Source organism: Lithobates pipiens, unplaced genomic scaffold (assembly GCF_037356315.1).
Source record: "Lithobates pipiens isolate NorthernLeopardFrog02 unplaced genomic scaffold, aLitPip1_a1.2 Scaffold_16, whole genome shotgun sequence".
Lineage (NCBI taxonomy): Eukaryota > Metazoa > Chordata > Amphibia > Anura > Ranidae > Lithobates > Lithobates pipiens.
The window spans coordinates 123,052,660-123,072,427 of record NW_027507748.1 but is presented as its reverse complement, the minus strand read 5'-3'; the positions used below and the strand labels follow the sequence as shown (position 1 = coordinate 123,072,427).

Here is a 19,768-nt window from a genome sequence, read left to right as displayed (position 1 = left end):
ACGGCGCATGCGCCGTAGACAGCGGCGCGCAGGCGCACTGAGCGCGGCATTTCCAAGAATGGAGCTGCCGCGCGCGTCGACTCCCGTGCGCATGCGCGGGAGTGACGTCATCGCGGCTTCGCCGAATGACAGCGGCGGAGCTGCGAGACGCCACCAACAAGATGGATGCGGCGGACTACAGGGGACAGCGGCGACTTCGCTGGCTCCTGTGTCAGGTAAGTGACACATAATGGACTACTATGCGATGCATAGTAGTCCATTATGCTTTGCCTTTGCAGGGAATGAAAGAGGAAGTAAACTCAGAGTTTACTTCCTCTTTAATGGATAATTGTACAAAAGTACTGTTATCCTTTCAGGCTAGTGGGTCAGAGTAATGGCACTTGCCATAAATGTGTTGTGATGTGTTTTGTGTTAATGCACAACAGCCAGTCAGTTAGCAATGTTTTAATTGTGTAAGTGCGTACTGCACCTGTGGTACTTCAATGATGCCCAGAACCTTGTTACATTTGAAGGCAGACTATGTAAGAAAGTATGGCCGAAACAACTAATCGATTATGAAAATATCCATGGCTGTGCTCTCCGTTGTTTCGAATCTTACCTTCCTCCTCTCCAACACCTCTTACCATTGGGATCCCCCAAGGTTCTGTCCTTTGGGCCTCTACTATTCTTGATCTACAGCCTCCCATGGCTTCTACTACCATGTATATGCCGATGACTCCCAAATCATCTATCTCTCTACCCCTCAGCTCACCCCATCAGTCTCCTCATACATGACTGATTTACTAACCGACCTATCAGCCTGGATGTCGCACCACTTCCTCAAACTGAATCTAAAACCAAGATCATAATATTTCCTCCCCCACGTGCCCCTTCCCCTGACTTCTCTGTCAAGATCAATGGCACAACTATCAGTCCCATCCCCACATACCAGGGTGCTAAGGGTAACCCTGGACTCTTAACTGTCCATTCAGGCCCACATCCAATCCCTGCCCAAATCATGCCACCTCAGCCTCCGCAACATCTCTAGAATACGCCCCTTTTTAACAAATGACATCACAACAGCTTCTAATTCACTCCCTGGTCACCTCTTGCCTCGACTACTGCAACTCACTCCTCGTTGGACTACCTTTACATAGACTATCCCCCCTTCAGTCCATAATGAATGCTGTTGCCAGACTCTTCCACCTTACCAACCGTTCAGTGTCCTCCACGTCTCTCTGCCAATCCCTGCACTGGCTTCCACTCACCAAACAAATAAAATTCAAAGGACTAACAATTTACAAAGCCGTCCACAACTCTGCCCCCAGGTACATCACTAACCTAGACTCAAAATGCCAACCAAGCCGCTCTCTTCGGTCCTCCCAAGACCTCCTGGCTCTCTAGCTCCCATTGTCACCTCCTCCCATGCTCGCCTACAGGATTTCTCCAGAGCTTCTCCCATCCTTTGGAACTCCCTACCCCAATCTGTCTGACTGTCCCCTAATCTATCCATCTTTAGACAATCCCTGAAAACCCTTCGCTTTAAAGAAGCTTATCCTGCTTCTAACTAATACACTGTTTTACTTTCTCCATCAGCTCCACAGCTATTACCTTTTTTGTATCATTTTACCCTCCCTTCCTAGATTGTAAGCTCTAACGAGCAGGGCCCTCTGATTCCTCTTGTACCAAATTGTAATGTAACTGTAAAGTTTACCTTCATTATGTTAAGCGCTGTGCAAACTGTTGGCGCTATATAAATCCTGTATAATAATAATCGATTAGTTGGCCTGCATACAGAATGCATTATTTGTTTACATATCAGGAAATACAGTGCAGCACACATACAACTCAGTACACCATCCATAAATGTCCATAAGTGCCTGAGAACATGTGAAGAGCAATGCCTGATGGGACATGTAGTTCTGGGCAGGAAGGGAGTGGTTCTAAATCGCGTGTGCAAAAATGCATAACGCACAGCAAAAAGCACTGTAGAAACAGATCAAAAGCAAACTGCATAGGTGTGAAGTGTGAACCAAGCCTTATGCTGGCCATACACTTATCGATTTTCAGACAAGAATATTCATGCGATAAATCTTTGTGCATTCGCTGAATTAAAGAATGTTGTTTCAAAAATTCTCTTGCTTTTTAGCATGAATGTAATTTCTGAATGAAAACCACATACACTGTCTGAAAATTCATTTGACCAAGAAGTTTTCTATTCTGTTTCTTGGAATTTTCCCTTCACCGTGGTAAAAAACGAACATTGATGTGACCGCACTGACCGAAAATTGAATGAATGTTCTTAAAATTAATTTTTTTTTTTTTTTTTTTTTTTTTTAACTTTACATATTAACTAAATTATACACCACACTTTTTTTTTTTTAGTTTTTATTATCAGATTAATTGAAACAATATTCAGCCAACTAATCGATTTATTAAAATTGTCAGTTGCAGCCCTATAAGAAAGTGGACCTGTAAATTACTTTGCACTAAGTCTTTTGAAGTCGAACCCAAAGTTGGCCATAGATGAATCAAAATTCGTGTGGTTCTGCAGTGACTGGCCAAATATTGATCCATGTGTAGCCCCTCCCGACGATCGACTTCTATTAAAAGAGAATGTTGGAAATGTTTTCTCAATCAGCAACTGCAGCCAGTGGATTCTGACTGTAGGGGGTCCCCGCTGTCACAATACAGTGTCTCAGCAGGGAGGATTCCACTATCCACCTTGCTTGTGTGGATGGAGGAATCCTTAAAAAAAAAAAAAAAAAAAATCAGCCTACTGGCTGATTAAAAAGAGAGTAATCTATGGCCAGCTTAAGACAGTTTTGCAATTACCGTATACTGAAACGGCACACTTGTATGGTATGTATTCTTCCATTTTGCAGTGGTGGATATAATTTATTTTATTTTTTTCCATAATATATGTTATTGCTACCACAGATTTTCACAAACTTTTATTTTTCTGTTTTTAGCCTGTGTCATACTTGTAAGGAAGCGAGAGCCTCTGAGGATAGCCACATTTGCAGCATGTCTGCATGGAAAGGAATCTGCTATTGGGAGTTTGCTGGGGGTGAGCCAGGAGCAGCCTGCAGAACATGGTCTCACTCCACAGCCACCAGCGGTTTCCTTTAATAAAGGTAAAAACTACAAATGTTTCCTATTACTGTCTGGGAGGGTATATGGCTACAACACCTATTAATATATTGCACATTTTCTCGCACTAAAGGTGAAGTACAGGTTTTTTTTTTTTTTTTCGTTTTTTCTTACCATAAAGCAATTTTTAATTGGACTTTCAATTTTTTTTTTTTTTTTTTTACATGCTTTCTCTATAATGTTTGCTATTGTATTTAACATATGCACTACTTTGCAAAGGTTTTAGGCATTTGTGAAAAAATGCTGTAAATGTTAAGCATGCTTTCAGAAAAAGAAGTGTTTAGTACTTTTATCAATTAACAAAATGGAAAGTAAATGAACGGAAGAGAAATCCAAATCAAGTCAATATTTGGTGTGACCACCCATTGCCTTCAAAACAGCATTATTTTTTTTCTAGATACACGGCAGGTAGGTTGTTCCAGACACCTTGGAGAACAAACCACAGATCTTCTGTGGATGTAGGCTGCCTCAAATCCTTCTGTCTTTTCATGTAAACCCAGGCAGACACCATGATGATGAGATCAGGGCTCTGTTGGGGGCCAAACCATCACTTCCAGGACTCCTTTGTTCTTTATCCTGAAGATAGTTCTGAATGACATTGCCTGTATGTATGGGGTATTTGTCCTGCTGCAGAATTTATTTAATTTGCAAAGGAACCTCCATGCTTCACTGTTGCCTGTGACACTCATTATTGCACGTCATTCCAGCTCTTTGGCGAACAAATTGCCTCCTGCTAAATCCAGATATTTCACATTTTAACTCCTCAGTCCAGAGCAATGGCTGCCATTTTTTCTGCACCCCAGTCCCTCTGTTTTCATGCATAGTTGCGTTTTTTAGCCTTTTTCAAACATTGGAGGTATGGCTTTTTGGCCGCAATTCTTCAATGAAGACCATTTCTGGCCAGATTTCTCAGACTGTAGTTAGGTGTACCTGGGTCTTGCTTGTTCTGACAGTTTTGTGCTAATGGCACTTCTGGACAACTTCCGATGTCGAAGGGAAGTAAGTATGATGTGTCTTTCATCTGCTGCATAAAGTAAAATTCCAGTCTTAACCTACTCTCAGCCACATTCTAAGCTTAAAGTGTTACTAAATCTACTAAACCCCCAACAGTAAAATCTGTCTGTATATGCAGACTAGCATGCTTGTTATACTCGCTGTGAAACTTAAGGGGTTAATACTCTGCATTGTGTAAAAAAGCTCCTCTCTGCACAGATCTCTCTCCCCCCCCCCCCCTGCAGGGTCTCTCTTGGCAAGGCCAGATAACACACAGTGAGGGTAGTAAAGCTGCACATGCTCAGTTTTTCCGGTCATATGGTATTGACATCAGACATGTGGGCCTGTATACAGATCCTAAATGACAGCCCAGTCCCACCCTCCTCCTCCGCGCCCAATAACTAAAGAACACAGTGGGTGGGACATCTTGATTCATGGATGATCCGCCTCCCATAACAGCATGAGGACACAGACTGTACTGGAAATCTCCTCCTCCTACCTGAATACTAAGCACTCGGGCAAACCCTGCAGTTTATCATGTGACCATAGTATACAGATCAGCCAAAAAGGTATATAGTGGCAGTAATTAAATGTAAAAAATGTCTAAGCTGTGGGAACTGCAGGGGAGCAGATTATTTTCATATTACTGGGTTTAGTAACACTTTAATCTAGCTAACCCTGTAAAGCAAAAATTGCTATACTTACCTTTTCTGAAGCCGGTTCCCAGCAGCTGATGCTGTGTGCAGGAGAAAACCGACAACAGCTGGGAAGTGATGTCACAATAGAGTTACTATGGGGCTTCCCTTGTTTGCTACCACTCTTGCACACTCCCACACACTGAAGCCACCTCTGACAGCTTCAGCATGGGACCGGAACAGCTGTAAAATGTAAAAAGTACAGTGATTTCTCAAGTTGTCTTCTAGGGCCGCACCTGAGAGAGTAGACTCCTCCCACCTGCAAACAGTTTACTCCTACCTGCATGCGTCAGTTCTAGTGTTTCTTCCAGACCAAAAGGAGCTACAAGCAGTTTATTTTCTTCTAGGCTCTCTGCTAGTTGCAAGGGCCTTCCCGTTTGACTGCCTCTACAAGCTTTTAGCGAGGTTAGGTAGCTTCAGGACAGGGTAATTGGAGGACCTCCTGGGGGTCCTTTTTAGCCTGAGGTTTCGCTCCAACTGGTGGGTTAGCAAACACCCCCCCCATCTTCAAGCATTTGTCTGATCCTTGATTGTCTCTCCCTCATTGCTGCAGGCCAGGGGGCAGAGGGTGTCTGCTCTTCTTCTTTTTTTTTTCCCCCAGGCACTGGCTCCCAGCTGCTGTGTTTGGTCTGGAGCACAGGGTGGACCAAGATGGTGGTGTGTTTCTCCTGGGTTGCAGCGATATCATAATTTCTGACACACTTCCAACTAGCTGAATCCAATACATCCAATGCTTCTTCAAAAGAGCTTGAACAGCACATCTTGAAACCCCAGTCTACTTTGAAATCTTTTCCTGGGAGAGACCTTGCTGATGCATTAAAACTACCTTGTGTCTTGTTGTGCTCAGTTCTGCCATGGTGTATGACCTGTGACCTGAAAGTCTTTTATAACTTCATCTTGGTTGCAGAGTTGGGCTGTTCATCACCCAGTTTTACGTCACCTGCACAGCTGTTTCAGTTAAATCGTTTGTTAACCCCAAAAGAATAAAAATGTATCCTGTTACATATTGTACAGTACAGTTTTTGTGCTGTTCCATTTGGCCCTCTGTAAAACCTGTCTGATCCTGCCTGGCTATACCTTCCCCCTGTATGCTGACCACGATATATCAGGGCTGCCGAGCCCTGACACCGTGGTCAGAGTAGGCGCCTCCATCATCCGCAGCCCTGCTCTGATGTGTCTGTGTCTCCCTCTGTCCTTCTCCCTCCTCTCTGCCTGACACCCCCCCCCCCCCCGCTAAAAATAACAGTTTTTTCTTCTATAGTTCCCTCTGATTTGTAACAGCTCCCCAGTGGATGTCAGTTATAAAAATGTGCAGTATAATAGTTTTACTTCAGAGCGCTGTTCGGCGCCCATGTGACTGCCCACCGGTCTACTCCTCTCCTCAGCTGATGTTAGGGGGGGGGTTCCCAGCACCTCCCCCTGCAGCTATCGCATCAGGAGAAGAGACAGAAATGACATCCATTGGGGAGCTTAAAGGTGCTGTAAACCTTTGTGTTTTTTTTTTTTCACCTTTTATGTACCCCTTGCATTAAAGTGAAACCCCCCCCCGTTTTTACTTACCTGAGCCACTGGGGACATGCATTGTCCTCCTGCCTGGGGTTCTCGGCTCTTACTCCGATAGATTGATAGCAGGGCAGCCATTGGCTTCCGCTGCTGTCAATCAAATCAATGATGTGGGGGGTGAGGCTGAGTCATACATTCGGCGGCTATGGACAGCGAATGCTGGACACGGGAGCACCCCAGCAAGGTAACCCTCTCGGGGAAGCGCTTCCCCTTGGAGGTTATCTTATGTGTGGAGGAGCCGCCGGGGGACCCCAGAAGATGAGGTTTGAGGTCACTCTGTGCAAAACGAGCTGCACAGCGGAGGTAAGTATGATATCTGTTATGTAAAAAAAATAAAATAAAACCCTTACAATCACTTTAATGTTATATATCAGAGGGAACTATAGAAGGAAAAAATATTGGCTTCACACACACTTTAATCACTGTTTCAACTTGGATCTGAAATTGATGATGGGTATCCTCTACTCCGCTATCAGTACATGAGAAGGAAATCTGAAGTGAATAAATATATTCTGTTTGAGAAACATACATACCTCTATCGCAATGCTCTACTTAAGTGTGCTGCAATATGGTCCAATTGGATAGTTTCTCTCGTTACTTGTGGGATATTTATTAGTTTGGCAAATATGTTAGTGGGGTACAAGTGCTACATTGATGTATTTATTTAACTGTAACTTGTGTCTTTAGTGCTGTATTTTTTTTTTTTTTTTTTTTTTTTTTTTAGTTTTTATTCTGTGTGACAGTGGGGTTGATTTACTAAAGACAAACAGATTGCTGTTGCTCCAGAGCTTAGTATATGAGGTAAGGCTTCACTTTGCAGAGTTCCCAATCGCATGCAAGGGGAAAAAAAAAAAAAGCATTTTTGCTTGCACATGATTGGATGTTGTAAAGTAGCAGAGTTTCTGGAGCAACTGCTATTTAAATGTTTTTTTAGGCATGTGTAGAAAAAAAACAAAGAATTCTTTGAGAAATAGAAGTGTTAAACATTTATTTTTTATCAATCAAACAAAATGCAAAGTGAGCAAACAGAAGAAAAATTAACATCAAATCAATATTTGGTGTGACTACCCTTTGGCTTCAAACCAGCATCAATTCTTATACTTGCACACAGTCGGTTTTTGTAGGATTAAAGTTAGGTGTATGAATAACCAATTGTACAGGGGCGGATCCAGAGTCTAGCCTCGGGAGGGGCACTGCCAGAAAATAAGGTGTTGCTTACTTGTATTAAAATATATGTATTTAACATATCATACAGTCATAACCTTGTTTAAAATAGTGACACTGTTTTAAAGTGTTAGATGCATCCCCATGCCGGCATCCCATGTATTTGTATTCTAACACATGGCTGCACGGATACAGCCACTATGTCCCAATATGACATGCTGGTGTGGGTACCTGAAGGCACACGGCAAGCATTCTGGGACCCGCGCAGGACATATTGGGACACAAAAGCTGTGTGTGTCAGTAGAAATACAGTGCCTTGCGAAAGTATTCGGCCCCCTTGAAATTTTCAACCTTTTGCCACATTTCAGGCTTCAAACATAAATATATAAAATTTAAATTTTTCGTGAAGAATCACCAACAAGTGGGACACAATTGTGAAGTGGAACGAAATCTATTGGATATTTTAAACTTTTTTTAGCAAATAAAAAACTGAAAAGTGGTGCGTGCAAAATAATTCGGCCCCTTTACTTTCAGTGAAGCCAACTCACTCCAGAAGTTCAGCGAGGATCTGTGAATGATCCAATGTTGTCCTAAATGACTGATGGTGATAAATAGAATCCACCTGTGTGTAATCAAGTCTCTGTATAAATGCACCTGCTCTGTGATAGTCTCAGGATTCTGTTGAAAGCGCAGAGAGCATCATGAAGACCAAGGAACACACCAGGCAGGTCCGTAATACTGTTGTGGAGAAGTTTAAAGCCGGATTTGGATACAAAAAGATTTCCCAAGCTTTAACCACTTGAGACCCGCGCTATAGCCATATGACGGCTACAGCGCGGACCTCCTTTGCCGGGACTACGTCTATTGAGGTCGTCCCGTGCACAAGCGGCCTGCGTGCCCCCTGATAAGACTCGCCTGATCACCGATCCGAGCAAGGGGTCGATCCCGACCCCTTATCACATGATCAGCTGTCAGCCAATGACAGCTGATCATGTGATACAATGGAGCCGGTAATCGGCTATTATTAAAAAAAAAAAGAGCCGATCACGGCCAGCCCTGCCAGTGCCACCTCAATAAAAAATAAGTGCCCCCCCGTCAATGCCACCCAGCAGTGCCCACAGTGCCACCCAGCAGTGCCCACAAACTGCCTCAACAAAGGTGCTGCACCCCAGTGCCACATCTGTGCCCATCAGTGCCGCCCATCAGTGCCCAGCAGTGCCACCTATCGGAGCCACCTATCAGTGCCCATCAGTCCCATCTATCAGTGGTACCTATCAGTGCCCCTTAGTGCCACCCATCCGTGCCATCTTATCTGTGCCCATCTTTGCCCATCAGTGCCGCCTTATCTGTGCCCATCGGTGCCGCCTCATCAGCGCACTTCAATGAAGGAGAAAAATGATCTGGTTGAAAATTTTATAACAAACTATTAAACATGATTTTTTATTTTATTTTTTTTTTTTTTTTTTTTTTATGCATTTTTGTTTAGCAAAAAATAAAACTCCCAGCTGTAATTAAATACCACCAAAAGAAAGCTCTATTTGTGGGAAAAAAATGATAAAAATTTCATTTGGGTACAGTGTTGTATGCCCACGCAATTGTCATTCAAATTGCATCAGCGCTGAAAGCTGAAAATTGGTCTGGGCATGGGGGGGGTTTAAGTGCCCAGTAAGCAAGTGGTTAAACATCCCAAGGAGCACTGTGCAAGCGATCATTTTGAAATGGAAGGAGTATCAGACCACTGCAAATCTACCAAGACCTGGCCGTCCCTCTAAACTTTCAGCTCAGACAAGGAGAAGACTGATCAGAGATGCAGCCAAGAGGCCCATGATCACTCTGGATGAACTGCAGAGAACTACAGCTGAGGTGGGAGAGTCTGTCCATAGGACAACAATCAGTCGTACACTGCACAAATCTGGCCTTTATGGAAGAGTGGCAAGAAGAAAGCCATTTCTCAAAGATATCCATAAAAAGTCTTGTCTAAAGTTTGCCACAAGCCATAAAAACATTATTTTTATTTTTTTATTAAATTTTATTTAGAAAGTTTTTTTTTTTTTTTTACAAGTAGAAAACCTAGAGATGCACTGGGGTCAATTTACTAAAGGGGTAAAAAAGGCTGTTCGGATTGGAGAGTAGGCATTCCTAAACAGGTTTCATTTGCATGCAGACCATCTTAGAGAACGCACATGTAATTGAGGTGTACTTAATTGAAAGAAGAAAAATACAATAAACTAAAGAAGTGGTCCAGGGACAGTAAGGCTGGGAGGAAGTAAGGGCGCTTTCTGCAGTTCCTAATGCACAGTGTGAGAAGCTAACAGTGTTCAGTGAAATTGGAGTAAGCCATTTCAGTACAGGAAAGGAGCCTATACATCTGTGCAAGACTGAAATTTGAGGCTTGAGTTCCGCTTTAAGCAAGTCAAAATATTAAAACTTACTGTAGTCTTCTTCCTTTTTTTTTTTTTTTTTTTTTTTTTTTCCCTGATTGCTTTAGTCAAAAGACTTTGCTTGAGTCAATAGGAAGAAAAGCATGCATACATAGGGAGCTATTATGGTTTCTTCTATGTAATCTAGTCAATTTTATGCAGTTTTGTTTATTAAATTATTTTCCGTCTGTCTCCACAGCTGATCAAGATGGTTTATTGAAACATACCCCAGATCAACCAGAGAACCCCAAAATCCTTACAGTTGCTATCATAGGCGCCCCCAATGCTGGAAAATCAACATTATCCAATCAGCTACTTGGCAGAAAGGTATCCAATAAAGAAGTCTCATTTAATGCATTCTATATAAGTTATTCAAGAGGGTTACATAGACGTGTGTGTGTGTGTGTGTGTGTGTGTGTGTGTGTGTGTGTGTGTGTTTGTTTTTTATTTTTTATATGCAGCATTGTAAGTGGAAGTTGGTACACAGAATAGGCTGTCTTTGCAAAAGATAAACCCTGTCATAGTAATAAAGTCAGACTTTTTAGCTTTTTTTTTTGTTTTTGTTTTTTTGGGCTTGAGGCGGAGAATGCTTAAGGTGGCCACACATATCTATGTGATCGTTCAATCAATGCAACCCAAATTATAGCATTGAATAAGAATCGTAAACTACATAACTCCAGTTAGGTTTAGTAAGCTTTTGATCCATTTACTTTTCTGTTCATTCAAACAAAATGCTATATATATATATATATATATATATATATATATATATATATATAAATATATATAATATATATATATGTGTATGTATGTAGTGATACCCAAGGATCCCCTCACATTTTGGAGGGATTTCCAAAAGGGGTTATAACCCTCCCTTACTCTATTATACCTGGGAACATTTTGGGTGTTTTTTTTTTTTTTTTTTTTGTCTTTTAGTTCTACTTCAACCTCATCCCTTCCTTCCTGCTGTCCTATAACATAAGAATAGTTGTATTATACTTACCTGTCCATGCCTCCAGACATCTTCTTGCTGCTTGTACTCCAGCACAGCTGTAGCAGCAGGTCACAGCTTCCCTTTTTTTTGAATTTTTGACCTGGAATAAATATGCTGAAAATGGATGTCAGAATATCGGTGTATTTTCAGAATCTGTGATCTAGAAAGTAAGCAGGGGATCCATCAATACAATAACTAGGCAACTAGATTTTTCAGAAGGAGTGGCTAGCAATCCAACCTGTGCTGGGAACATTGAAACTTCCATTGTTGAATTCCTTCTGAAAATGCTAATTTACTGGATGCCATGCTAATCCTACCACTACAATACTGCAAAGTCCCAGCACTAAAATAGGCACATATGCCAGCAGTTCAGACTCTCGCCTCACTTATAGGACATATATTCCAGCTTAGTGACTCATTTGGGTTGAAAGATCAGCATGAAAGCCAGGCAACTATTATTTTTACAACATCAGAATCTATAACCGACTATATACATTCTTGAAGACCTCTTTGATTACGTCCCAGCTCTACAAGGTATGAAGCACTATAGTCGCATCTTGCCATGTCACTAAATCTGACCTACTGTAATAATTAAGCCAAGCTAGAATATGACCACCTAGGCAGTAGTTGATATAATATAAATGGCTACCGAGGCCTTCTCTAGACCATCCTGATATACACTTCAAACTGTCCCGTCTCCTCTCTGTTTTGATCATGTAAGGATTTTCAGGAAATAAGAAGCTTTTTAAAGTGTTAGCAAGGTACCCCCAGAATGTAAAATCTCTTGGTTGGGTGAGACAACTGAAATAATGTGAATTATACTTATCTGTGTACCCCTGAGCCATGGGAACTTAACTGCAAAGTTCAGTATTGAGTACACTTGCATTTTGAAAAACATTTGGCGTTGGCTGTCTATGGATGTGTATGGAGATTTCCCCATTAACCTGTTGTTCAAAGGATGTAAACACATTGGGGCCTTTTTAACTTTAACATCAATTTTAGTTACATTACTCCAGTCTCTTGCATTTCTGGAGGTCTCTAACTGAATGTCGAGAAAATATGAGCGCAGAGCCGGATAGAATGACCAAAAAAAGCTGCCAACATCCCAAATATGGAAGAAATACAAAACTGCATTCAGATAGCAGCAGAAAGGGCAACCCCTCAGGGACTTTGAAGCAGTAAAGAGGCAAGTTGTAAAAATAAGGCTGGACTCCAATTTTATTAATATATAATTGTAAATTCAAGTGTATTTATAAAACGTGATACAGCATAACATAACAAACACACTCTACATATACAGAGGAAAAGTATCCACAACAGTGGGATATATCCTAAAATAGCAGCTTATAACACAAGCTGACTAAAGGGGTCCCCCGTTGTAACCCAAACGTGTTTTGGAATTAATTCGTTCTTCTGGGATTAATTTTTGGGGTACACAAAGCATAATGTTTCCACCACCATGTTTGAGGGTGTGGATGGTGTTTTTGGAGTCATAGGCAGCATTCCTCCTCCAAACACAGCCAAGTTGAGTTGATGGCAAACCGCTCGATTTTAGTTTCATCTGACTAAAACACTTTCACCCGGTTCTACTCTGATTCTTTCAGATGTTCATTGGCAAACAAAAGACAGGCCTATACATGTCCTTCCTTGAGCAATGGGACCTTGCGAGAGCTCCAGGTTTTCATTCCTTCACAGCATAATGTCATTTCAATTGTTTTCTTGGTGACTATGGTCCCAACTGCCTTGAGATCATTGAAAAGATTCTCCCAGTTTTGGGCTGATTCCTCACCTTTTTCATGATCCTTGAAACTCAACGAGGTGAGAACGTGCATGGAGCTGCAGACCGAGGGACATTGATGGTTAGTTATTTTGTGTTTCTTCAATTTGCGAATTATCGCACCAACTGTGGTTACCCTCTCACCCTGGGGTAAGGTAGCCCATTCCAGCCTTATGTAGGTCTAAAATCTTGTCCCTGACATCCTTAGACTGTTCTTTGGTCTCGGCCATGGTGGAGAGATTGAAATCTGATTAATTGTTTCTGTGGACAGGTATCTTTTATACAGGTAACAAGCTGAGATTTTTACGGGAGTGCTCCTAATCTCAGCTTGTTACCTGTATAGAAGACACCTGGAAGCCAGAAATATTGCTGATTTACCGTATTTATCGGCGTATAACACACACTTTTTTTCCTCTTAAAATCAGGAGAAAATCGCGGGTGCGTGTTATACGCTGATCCTGCGCGATTTTTGGCCTCTGGACGGCTTTTGGCCGAAGGCGGCCAAAAGCCATTTTTAAAAATAAAAGCTGACATCACTGAGGGGACAGCAATGCACAAGGCTGCAATGACAGAAAGGCTGCATGACGGACAGGCTGCAATGATGGACAGGCTGCAAATGACACCGACAAGGCTTCAGATGAACACTGATAAGGCTGCATTGATGGGCATTTAAATGTACGTTTTTTTTTTTTGTTTTTTTTTTTTTGTTTTGTTTTTTTCCTTAACTTTCCCTCCTAAACTTGGGGTGCGTGTTATACGCTGGCGCATGTTATACGCCAATAAATATGGTAAAGGGGATCAAATACTAATTTTACTCATTAAAATACAAATCAATTTACAAATTTATTGAAAAGTGTTTTTCTGGATATTTATGTAGTTGTTCTGTCTCTGACTGTTAAAATAGACCTACCTTTGCCATGACACAAAAAATTGAGCTTAAGTGTATTCTGTTTCCACTGATCATCCTTGAGGCTAGGTTCACACCTATGCAAATTGTATACGGATTTCTCCACATCCAATTCTCATGACAGGAGATTGTGACCGGCTCTTTATGGAGCCAGTTGACATATCGCCATTGCAGCTTGTGCGTCTTTGGCTCCATTTTAGGGCCAAATTCAGGCAAATATTCAGATTTTGTCCCTGAAGCGAAGAACAGGGACGCATCGGACCCCTGCTGCGTGGTGCATCGGTTGGAGGTGTGTACCCCAGCCTCAGATGTTTTTATTACTTGGAGTCCACCTGTGGTAAATTCAGTCAGTTGGACATGATTTGGAAAAGCACACACCTGTCTATATAAGGTCCCACAGGTATCCGTGCATGTCAGAGTACAAACCAAGCCATAAAGACCAAGGAATTGTCTGTAGACCTCCGAGACAGGGTTGTATCCAGGCACAGATCTGGGGAGAGGTACAGAAAAATGTCTGCAGCATTGAAGGCCCCAATGAGCACAGTTGCCTCCATCATCCATAAGAAAAAGTTTTGAACCATTAGGACTCTTCCTAGAGCGGGCCTCCTGGCCAAACTGAGCGATCAGGGGAGAAGGGCCTTAGTCAGGGAGGTGACCAAGAACCCGATGGTCACTCTGACAGATCTCCAGCATTTCACTGTGGAGAGAGGAAAACCTTCCTCAAGAACACCCATCTCTGCAGCACTCCACCAATCAGGCCTGTATGGTAGTGTGGTTAGATGGAAGCAGCTCCTTAGTAAAAGACACATGATGGCCCGTCTGGAGTTTGTCAAAGGGCTGCTGAAGGACTCTCTGATAATGAGAAACAAAATTCTCTGGTCAGATGAAACCAAGATTAAACTCTTTTGCCTGAATTGCAAGCATCATATCTGGAGGAAACCAGGCATCGGAGTGGCTACGGGACAACTCTATGAATGTCCTTGAGTGGCCCAGCCAGAGTCCAAATGGGTGCGCCAAGCCTGTATCATCACACGCAAAAAGATGGTGTGTATATATAATCTCTTTAATAGATTTGCAAAGATTTCAAACTTCTTTTTTTGTTATCATTATGGGGTATTGTTTTTAGAATTTTCAGGAAAATAATGAATTTAATCCATTTTGGAATAAGGTTCTAACATAACAAAATGAGGAAAAAGTGAAACAAATACGTTCTTGGGTGCGTAAAGGGCTTGGAGAAGTGGGGGTGGAGAAACAGCAGTACACAAATCTTCCCAGTGAATGGCTGTGCGGAGGAGGTGTCAGCACAGGTATGATCATTGGACAGGCAGGCCGTTCTGCACAACCAGAAAAGTGACCATGCTGGGAAGGATGTGCTTTTATGCCTAGCATGGTCAGTTAAAAACAGGAAAGCAGGGGGGACTGGCAAGATCACCAGGTACTTCACACTAAGGAAGCAAGGCAAAGAGCGCAGGATACTTTTTAACAGAACTACACGGTGCAGACACCTATCAGGAATTTGAAATGGGGTAACCTATTAAGGAAGGTATTTATAGAGGAATAATAACATTGAAAATCTCTTGTCTGATTAATATTTGTACCATATTTTTTTTTTTTTTTTTTACAGCTATTTCCAGTGTCCAGTAAAGTGCACACTACTCGCTGCCAAGCAGAGGGTGTCATTACAGAAAGCAACACACAAGTGGTAAGTGCACACTGGCATCTTATGTGTACTATGTGTAGTCATAGAGACATTGGGGTAGAAACATGAATATTTAGATTAAATATTAAACTTTCTCTTATATTCACCGACCGACACAGCTTCTCTCTGTAACAAATGGGTTGTTAGCCCTATCACTAGGAGAATACTAGGCATAGTTGTAATACAACACTCAGAACTCTTAGTTCCGCCCAGGGGGGTGGTCCCTCAGGCTACAAACCCCCACCCTGCAAAGCAGCAACAGTTTTATTGTGCCTAGTGAAGGAGAATGACCTAGGAACCCTGTGGGCCCATAGGTCCGTGTTTTTTACGCAGAAGCTTGGGTTTTTGCGCAAGATGAATGATCCTGTGATCTACTATCAACAGCCAGCTGGGTGACATGCTGGATACCCTTATACTTGTAGTCTCCCCAGTCCGGCCATCGAGCGTGTGCAGGTCGCAGCTACAGCTCGGCAGGCCACAACATACCTCAGCTCCAGAGGTGGTCGGTGATCTTTTATGCTCCGGAGCGTACATATGACCGGGCTACTGATGTCTGCGTCACAGTATGCCGAGGCCAGTAGCCTACCCTGTACTGATCAGGAGTAGGTCTACAGTGGAATGTCTCCCAACTCTTCAGGACTGGTAAGTACAGCTCTCCCTGCCCCAGTCGGGCTGAGCAGCTGGGCATTCCCTGGGAGGTCGATTCGGGGGTCCCTCACCTCCCTCTCTTCTCTCCCCTGTCCCTATCTTCTCTCCCCCTCCCACATAGTTAGCTCCTGGGAGGTGCTTGTGAAGTCTGGCTGTGTTTTCGGTACAGCGCTGTGTCTGCCACTTTTTTGTCTCTGTCCCTCATGGAGCTGGCTGGCGGCCATTTTAGGTGTGGGCGAGGGCAGCATGTCTTCTGGGCTTAAAGCGCCCATTTTCCCAGTGCTTTCCTATTCAGGACACTGGCGGGCATTTTCTGGAAGCCTGAGCACGTTTCAGTGTTCTCCATCAGCAGCTACATGTGCTCTCAGCTTCCTGTTTGATGTTACTGGATGGCCTTTCTATGTAGTCTGAGTGCGTTTTTTTCAGATTGTTTAAACAATCATTCTGACGGACTGCCACCAGCACAGTTTTGGTTTCCTCTGCACCTGGGAGCACTAGGGGTCTACAGGCACTGCTGTGAAGAGTGCGGAACTCCTCAGGGTGGTGAGTCTGGCGGGTTAGAACCCCTCAGTCAGCGGCAGCAAGGAGGGTGGGACTGTCACTGTCCTAAGTCCCCCTTCGGGTGTCAGACAGGGTAGGGTCAGCATGGCTTCAGAAACTGGTGTTTCTTCCCCCGAAATTCAGGCAATTGCAACCGGGTCACTTGCGGACTGCGCAGTTCCCATGGACACCCTGATGGCGGTCCTCAATTAGTTTGTTGCCAAGATGGAGGTGGTGTGTGGGAAGAAGGGTGCTAAAAAGCACCCCCTGCCTGCCCCCCCCCCCCCACATCCTCTGGGGAGAGCTCTGATGCAGACTCGGGTCCTGCTGAGGCCAGTGACCCCTGCTCTGTCTTGTCAGACTACGCTGACTTATCACAGCTGTGCATGATACCCTGAAGATTCAGGAGCCAGCAGATCCCTCTGCTGATGTACCGGCCCCTTTTGGGTCCTGCAAGCCAGCACGTTCACCTAAGGTGTTCCCATATCTATCGGACTTATTTTGACAAGTTCATTCCCAAGGAATGGGGTCGCCCGCAATGGACTTTTTTTGGTCCCCAAATAGATGGCGGTGCGTTACCCCTTTGAGCAAAGCCTTCTCAAGGAATGGTCGGCTCCTCCGGTCATGGACCCCCAGTATCCAGGTTAAATAAAGTAACCACGATCCCAGTTTAGGGGACTCCTGCATTCAAGGATCCCACGGACAGGAAGGCCGAGGCGGTGGCTCGTTCCTTGTTTACGGTGGTGGGGTCTGCCGTGCAACCTGTACTGGCATCCGCACTTGACTTGACTGAGTGGGCAAAACTTTTGCACCATGAATTTGGAGAGCAACAGGCTGCCCCTGTCTGCGTGGAACTAGCAGACCAACTAGTGCAGGGGTGCTCAACCTGTGGCTCTCCAGCTGTTTGTGGAACTACAAATCCCATGAGGCATAGCAAGACTTTGACAGCCACAAGCATGACACCCAGAGGCAGAGGCATGATGGGACCTGTAGTTTTGCAACAGCTGGAGAGCCACAAGTTGAGCACCCCTGAACTAGTGCAAGGCCTTAAGTACATCTGTGACGTGGCACTGGATACTCTCCCTCTGTTATCCAGGGCCTCAGTGTCAGCTGTGGTGCTGAGGCGCCTAACTTGGCTAAAATGCTGGTCTGCTGACCAGGCATCCAAAAAAGCCCTGACGGATCTTCCTTTCCTTGGTGACCAGCTCTTTGGAGCCTCGTTAGATGACATTATTAAAAATGCCACCGGTGGTAAGAGTACACTACTTCCACAGGCCAGGAAGGCTAAGTAGCCACGCCGTAGGCAAGGCCCCTATTATTTTTTTCCGCTCACAAATGGCTTTTTCGTCCGCCCGGAGCTTCGATAAAACGTCCCCAGCCCGACAGGACGCCCACGGACAGTCAAAAACGTCCCTGGAACCGCAAGCCTTACGAGCCTGCGAGTAAAAGTGCTACTGCAATGGATCTGCGATCTGATTTCCAACGGGTACAAGATAGAGTTTCTCTCTTGGCCGCCAAACAGATTCTTCCCCTTCACCATACCCGTATGCCCGGTTTGCCGGGAGGCCATGTTGAGGGCGGTAAGGGATTTGCTGAATCGTGGGTTGATTGTACCGGTTCCGGACTCTGAACACTTCCAGGGATTCTACTCAAATCTGTTTGTGGTTCCCAAGAAGGAAGGGGTACGTCCGATCTTGGACCTAAAAGCCCTCAATCACTGGTGAAAGTGCAGAGGTTCAGAATGGGATCAGTTTGCACTCCATCAAGGGGACTCCCTGGCGCCCTTAGACATCCAGGATGCGTACCTGCTCATACCCATATGCCTTTTGACATCAAAAGTTTCTGCGATTTGCAGTCGGGGAAGCCCATTACCAGTTTGTAGCTCTTCCTTTTGGTCTGGCATCATCCCCCCGAGTCTTTACCAAGGTACTGACTCCAGTTTTGGCGTTTCAGCGACAACGTAGGATCGTGATCGTGGGATACCTAGACGATCTTCTCCTGAGAGCATCTTCTGCCTCAGAATTAGAGGAGGATGTGGCGATCACCATGCAGGCCCTGCAAGAATATGGGTGGCTGTTGAACCTCAAAAAGTCAGTGATTGTGCCGATCCAGCATTTGGAGTACCTAGGTTTGCTGTTGGACTCCAGGGAAGGGAGAGTTTTTCTCCCTTCAAATTGTAGACTCTCAGATCCGTGGTCAAACTGCTGATGAACCGCAAGTGGTCGTCACTCCACTTTTGCATGCGAGTACTGGGACTCATGGTAGCCTCCTTCAAGGCAGTACCTTACGCCCAGTTCCACACCAAAGTCCTGCAGAAGGAGATTTTGACAAAATGGGACAAATCTCAGTTGTCACTGGATCGACAGATCCAGGTGAGCCAGTCAGTCAGAGACTCGTTGATCTGGTGGTTGAGGTCCCCGATGATTTAGTCCGGAAAATCGTTCCTTCCTCTGAAATGGACGGTGATCACAACAGACGCCAGTCTATCTGGCTGGGGTGGAGTGATGGGGGTTCAGTCGGCTCATGGCCTCTGGTTGACGGAAGAATCCGAGTTGCCGATCAATCTGCTCGAATTGAGAACGATCAGGACGCGCTGGTGGCTCAGTGGGATCAGTACCGGCTGATCTGCACCTTTCCTCCACTGAAATTGTTGCCACGTCTGATTCACAGAGTGGAAGCCGAGGGGATCCCGGTAATACTAGTTGCCCCAGATTGTTCAACTATGTTGAAAGCACGGAAATCTTCTTCTCGGAAGATATACTATCGTACCTGGAAGGCCTACAGCTCCATGTGTGAGGAGAAAGGAGGACATCCGCGCTCCTTTTCCATATCCAGGATCCTGCTGTTTCTCTAACAAGGAGTTGACCAGAGATTGGCATTAAGCACCATCAAAGGGCAAATCTCAGCCTTAGCTGTCTTTTTTTTCAATGACCCCTGGCATTGCACTCCTTAGTAACTTCGTTCAGGGGGTACGACACGTAGTCCCTCCGGTGCGTCTACCATTACCCCCATGGGATTTGAACCTGGTGTTGTCGGCGTTTCAAAAACTGCCATTTGAAAATATCAGGGAGATTTCCCAGAAAGTGGTCTTTCTAATGGCCATCACATCTGCCAGGAGGGTTTCGGAACTGACGGCCTTCTCCTGCAAGTCGCCCTATCTGGTTATCCACAGGGATAAGGTGGTGTTGCATCCACAACCGTCCTTTCTACCGAAGGTGGTCTTGGCTTTTAATATC

General features: G+C 44.3%; 1 protein-coding gene across 1 annotated transcript in view; it reads left to right on the top strand.

Moving 5' to 3' along the window:
- ERAL1 (Era like 12S mitochondrial rRNA chaperone 1) overlaps nt 1-19,768 on the top strand; it is a 96,443-nt gene that overhangs the window by 10,789 nt on the left and 65,886 nt on the right. Inside the window, exons 2-4 of the mRNA XM_077480397.1 lie at nt 2,952-3,116; nt 10,167-10,294; nt 15,270-15,347. Of these exons, the coding sequence (XP_077336523.1) occupies nt 2,952-3,116; nt 10,167-10,294; nt 15,270-15,347 (371 nt within the window). The remainder of the gene's footprint in view (nt 1-2,951; nt 3,117-10,166; nt 10,295-15,269; nt 15,348-19,768) is intronic.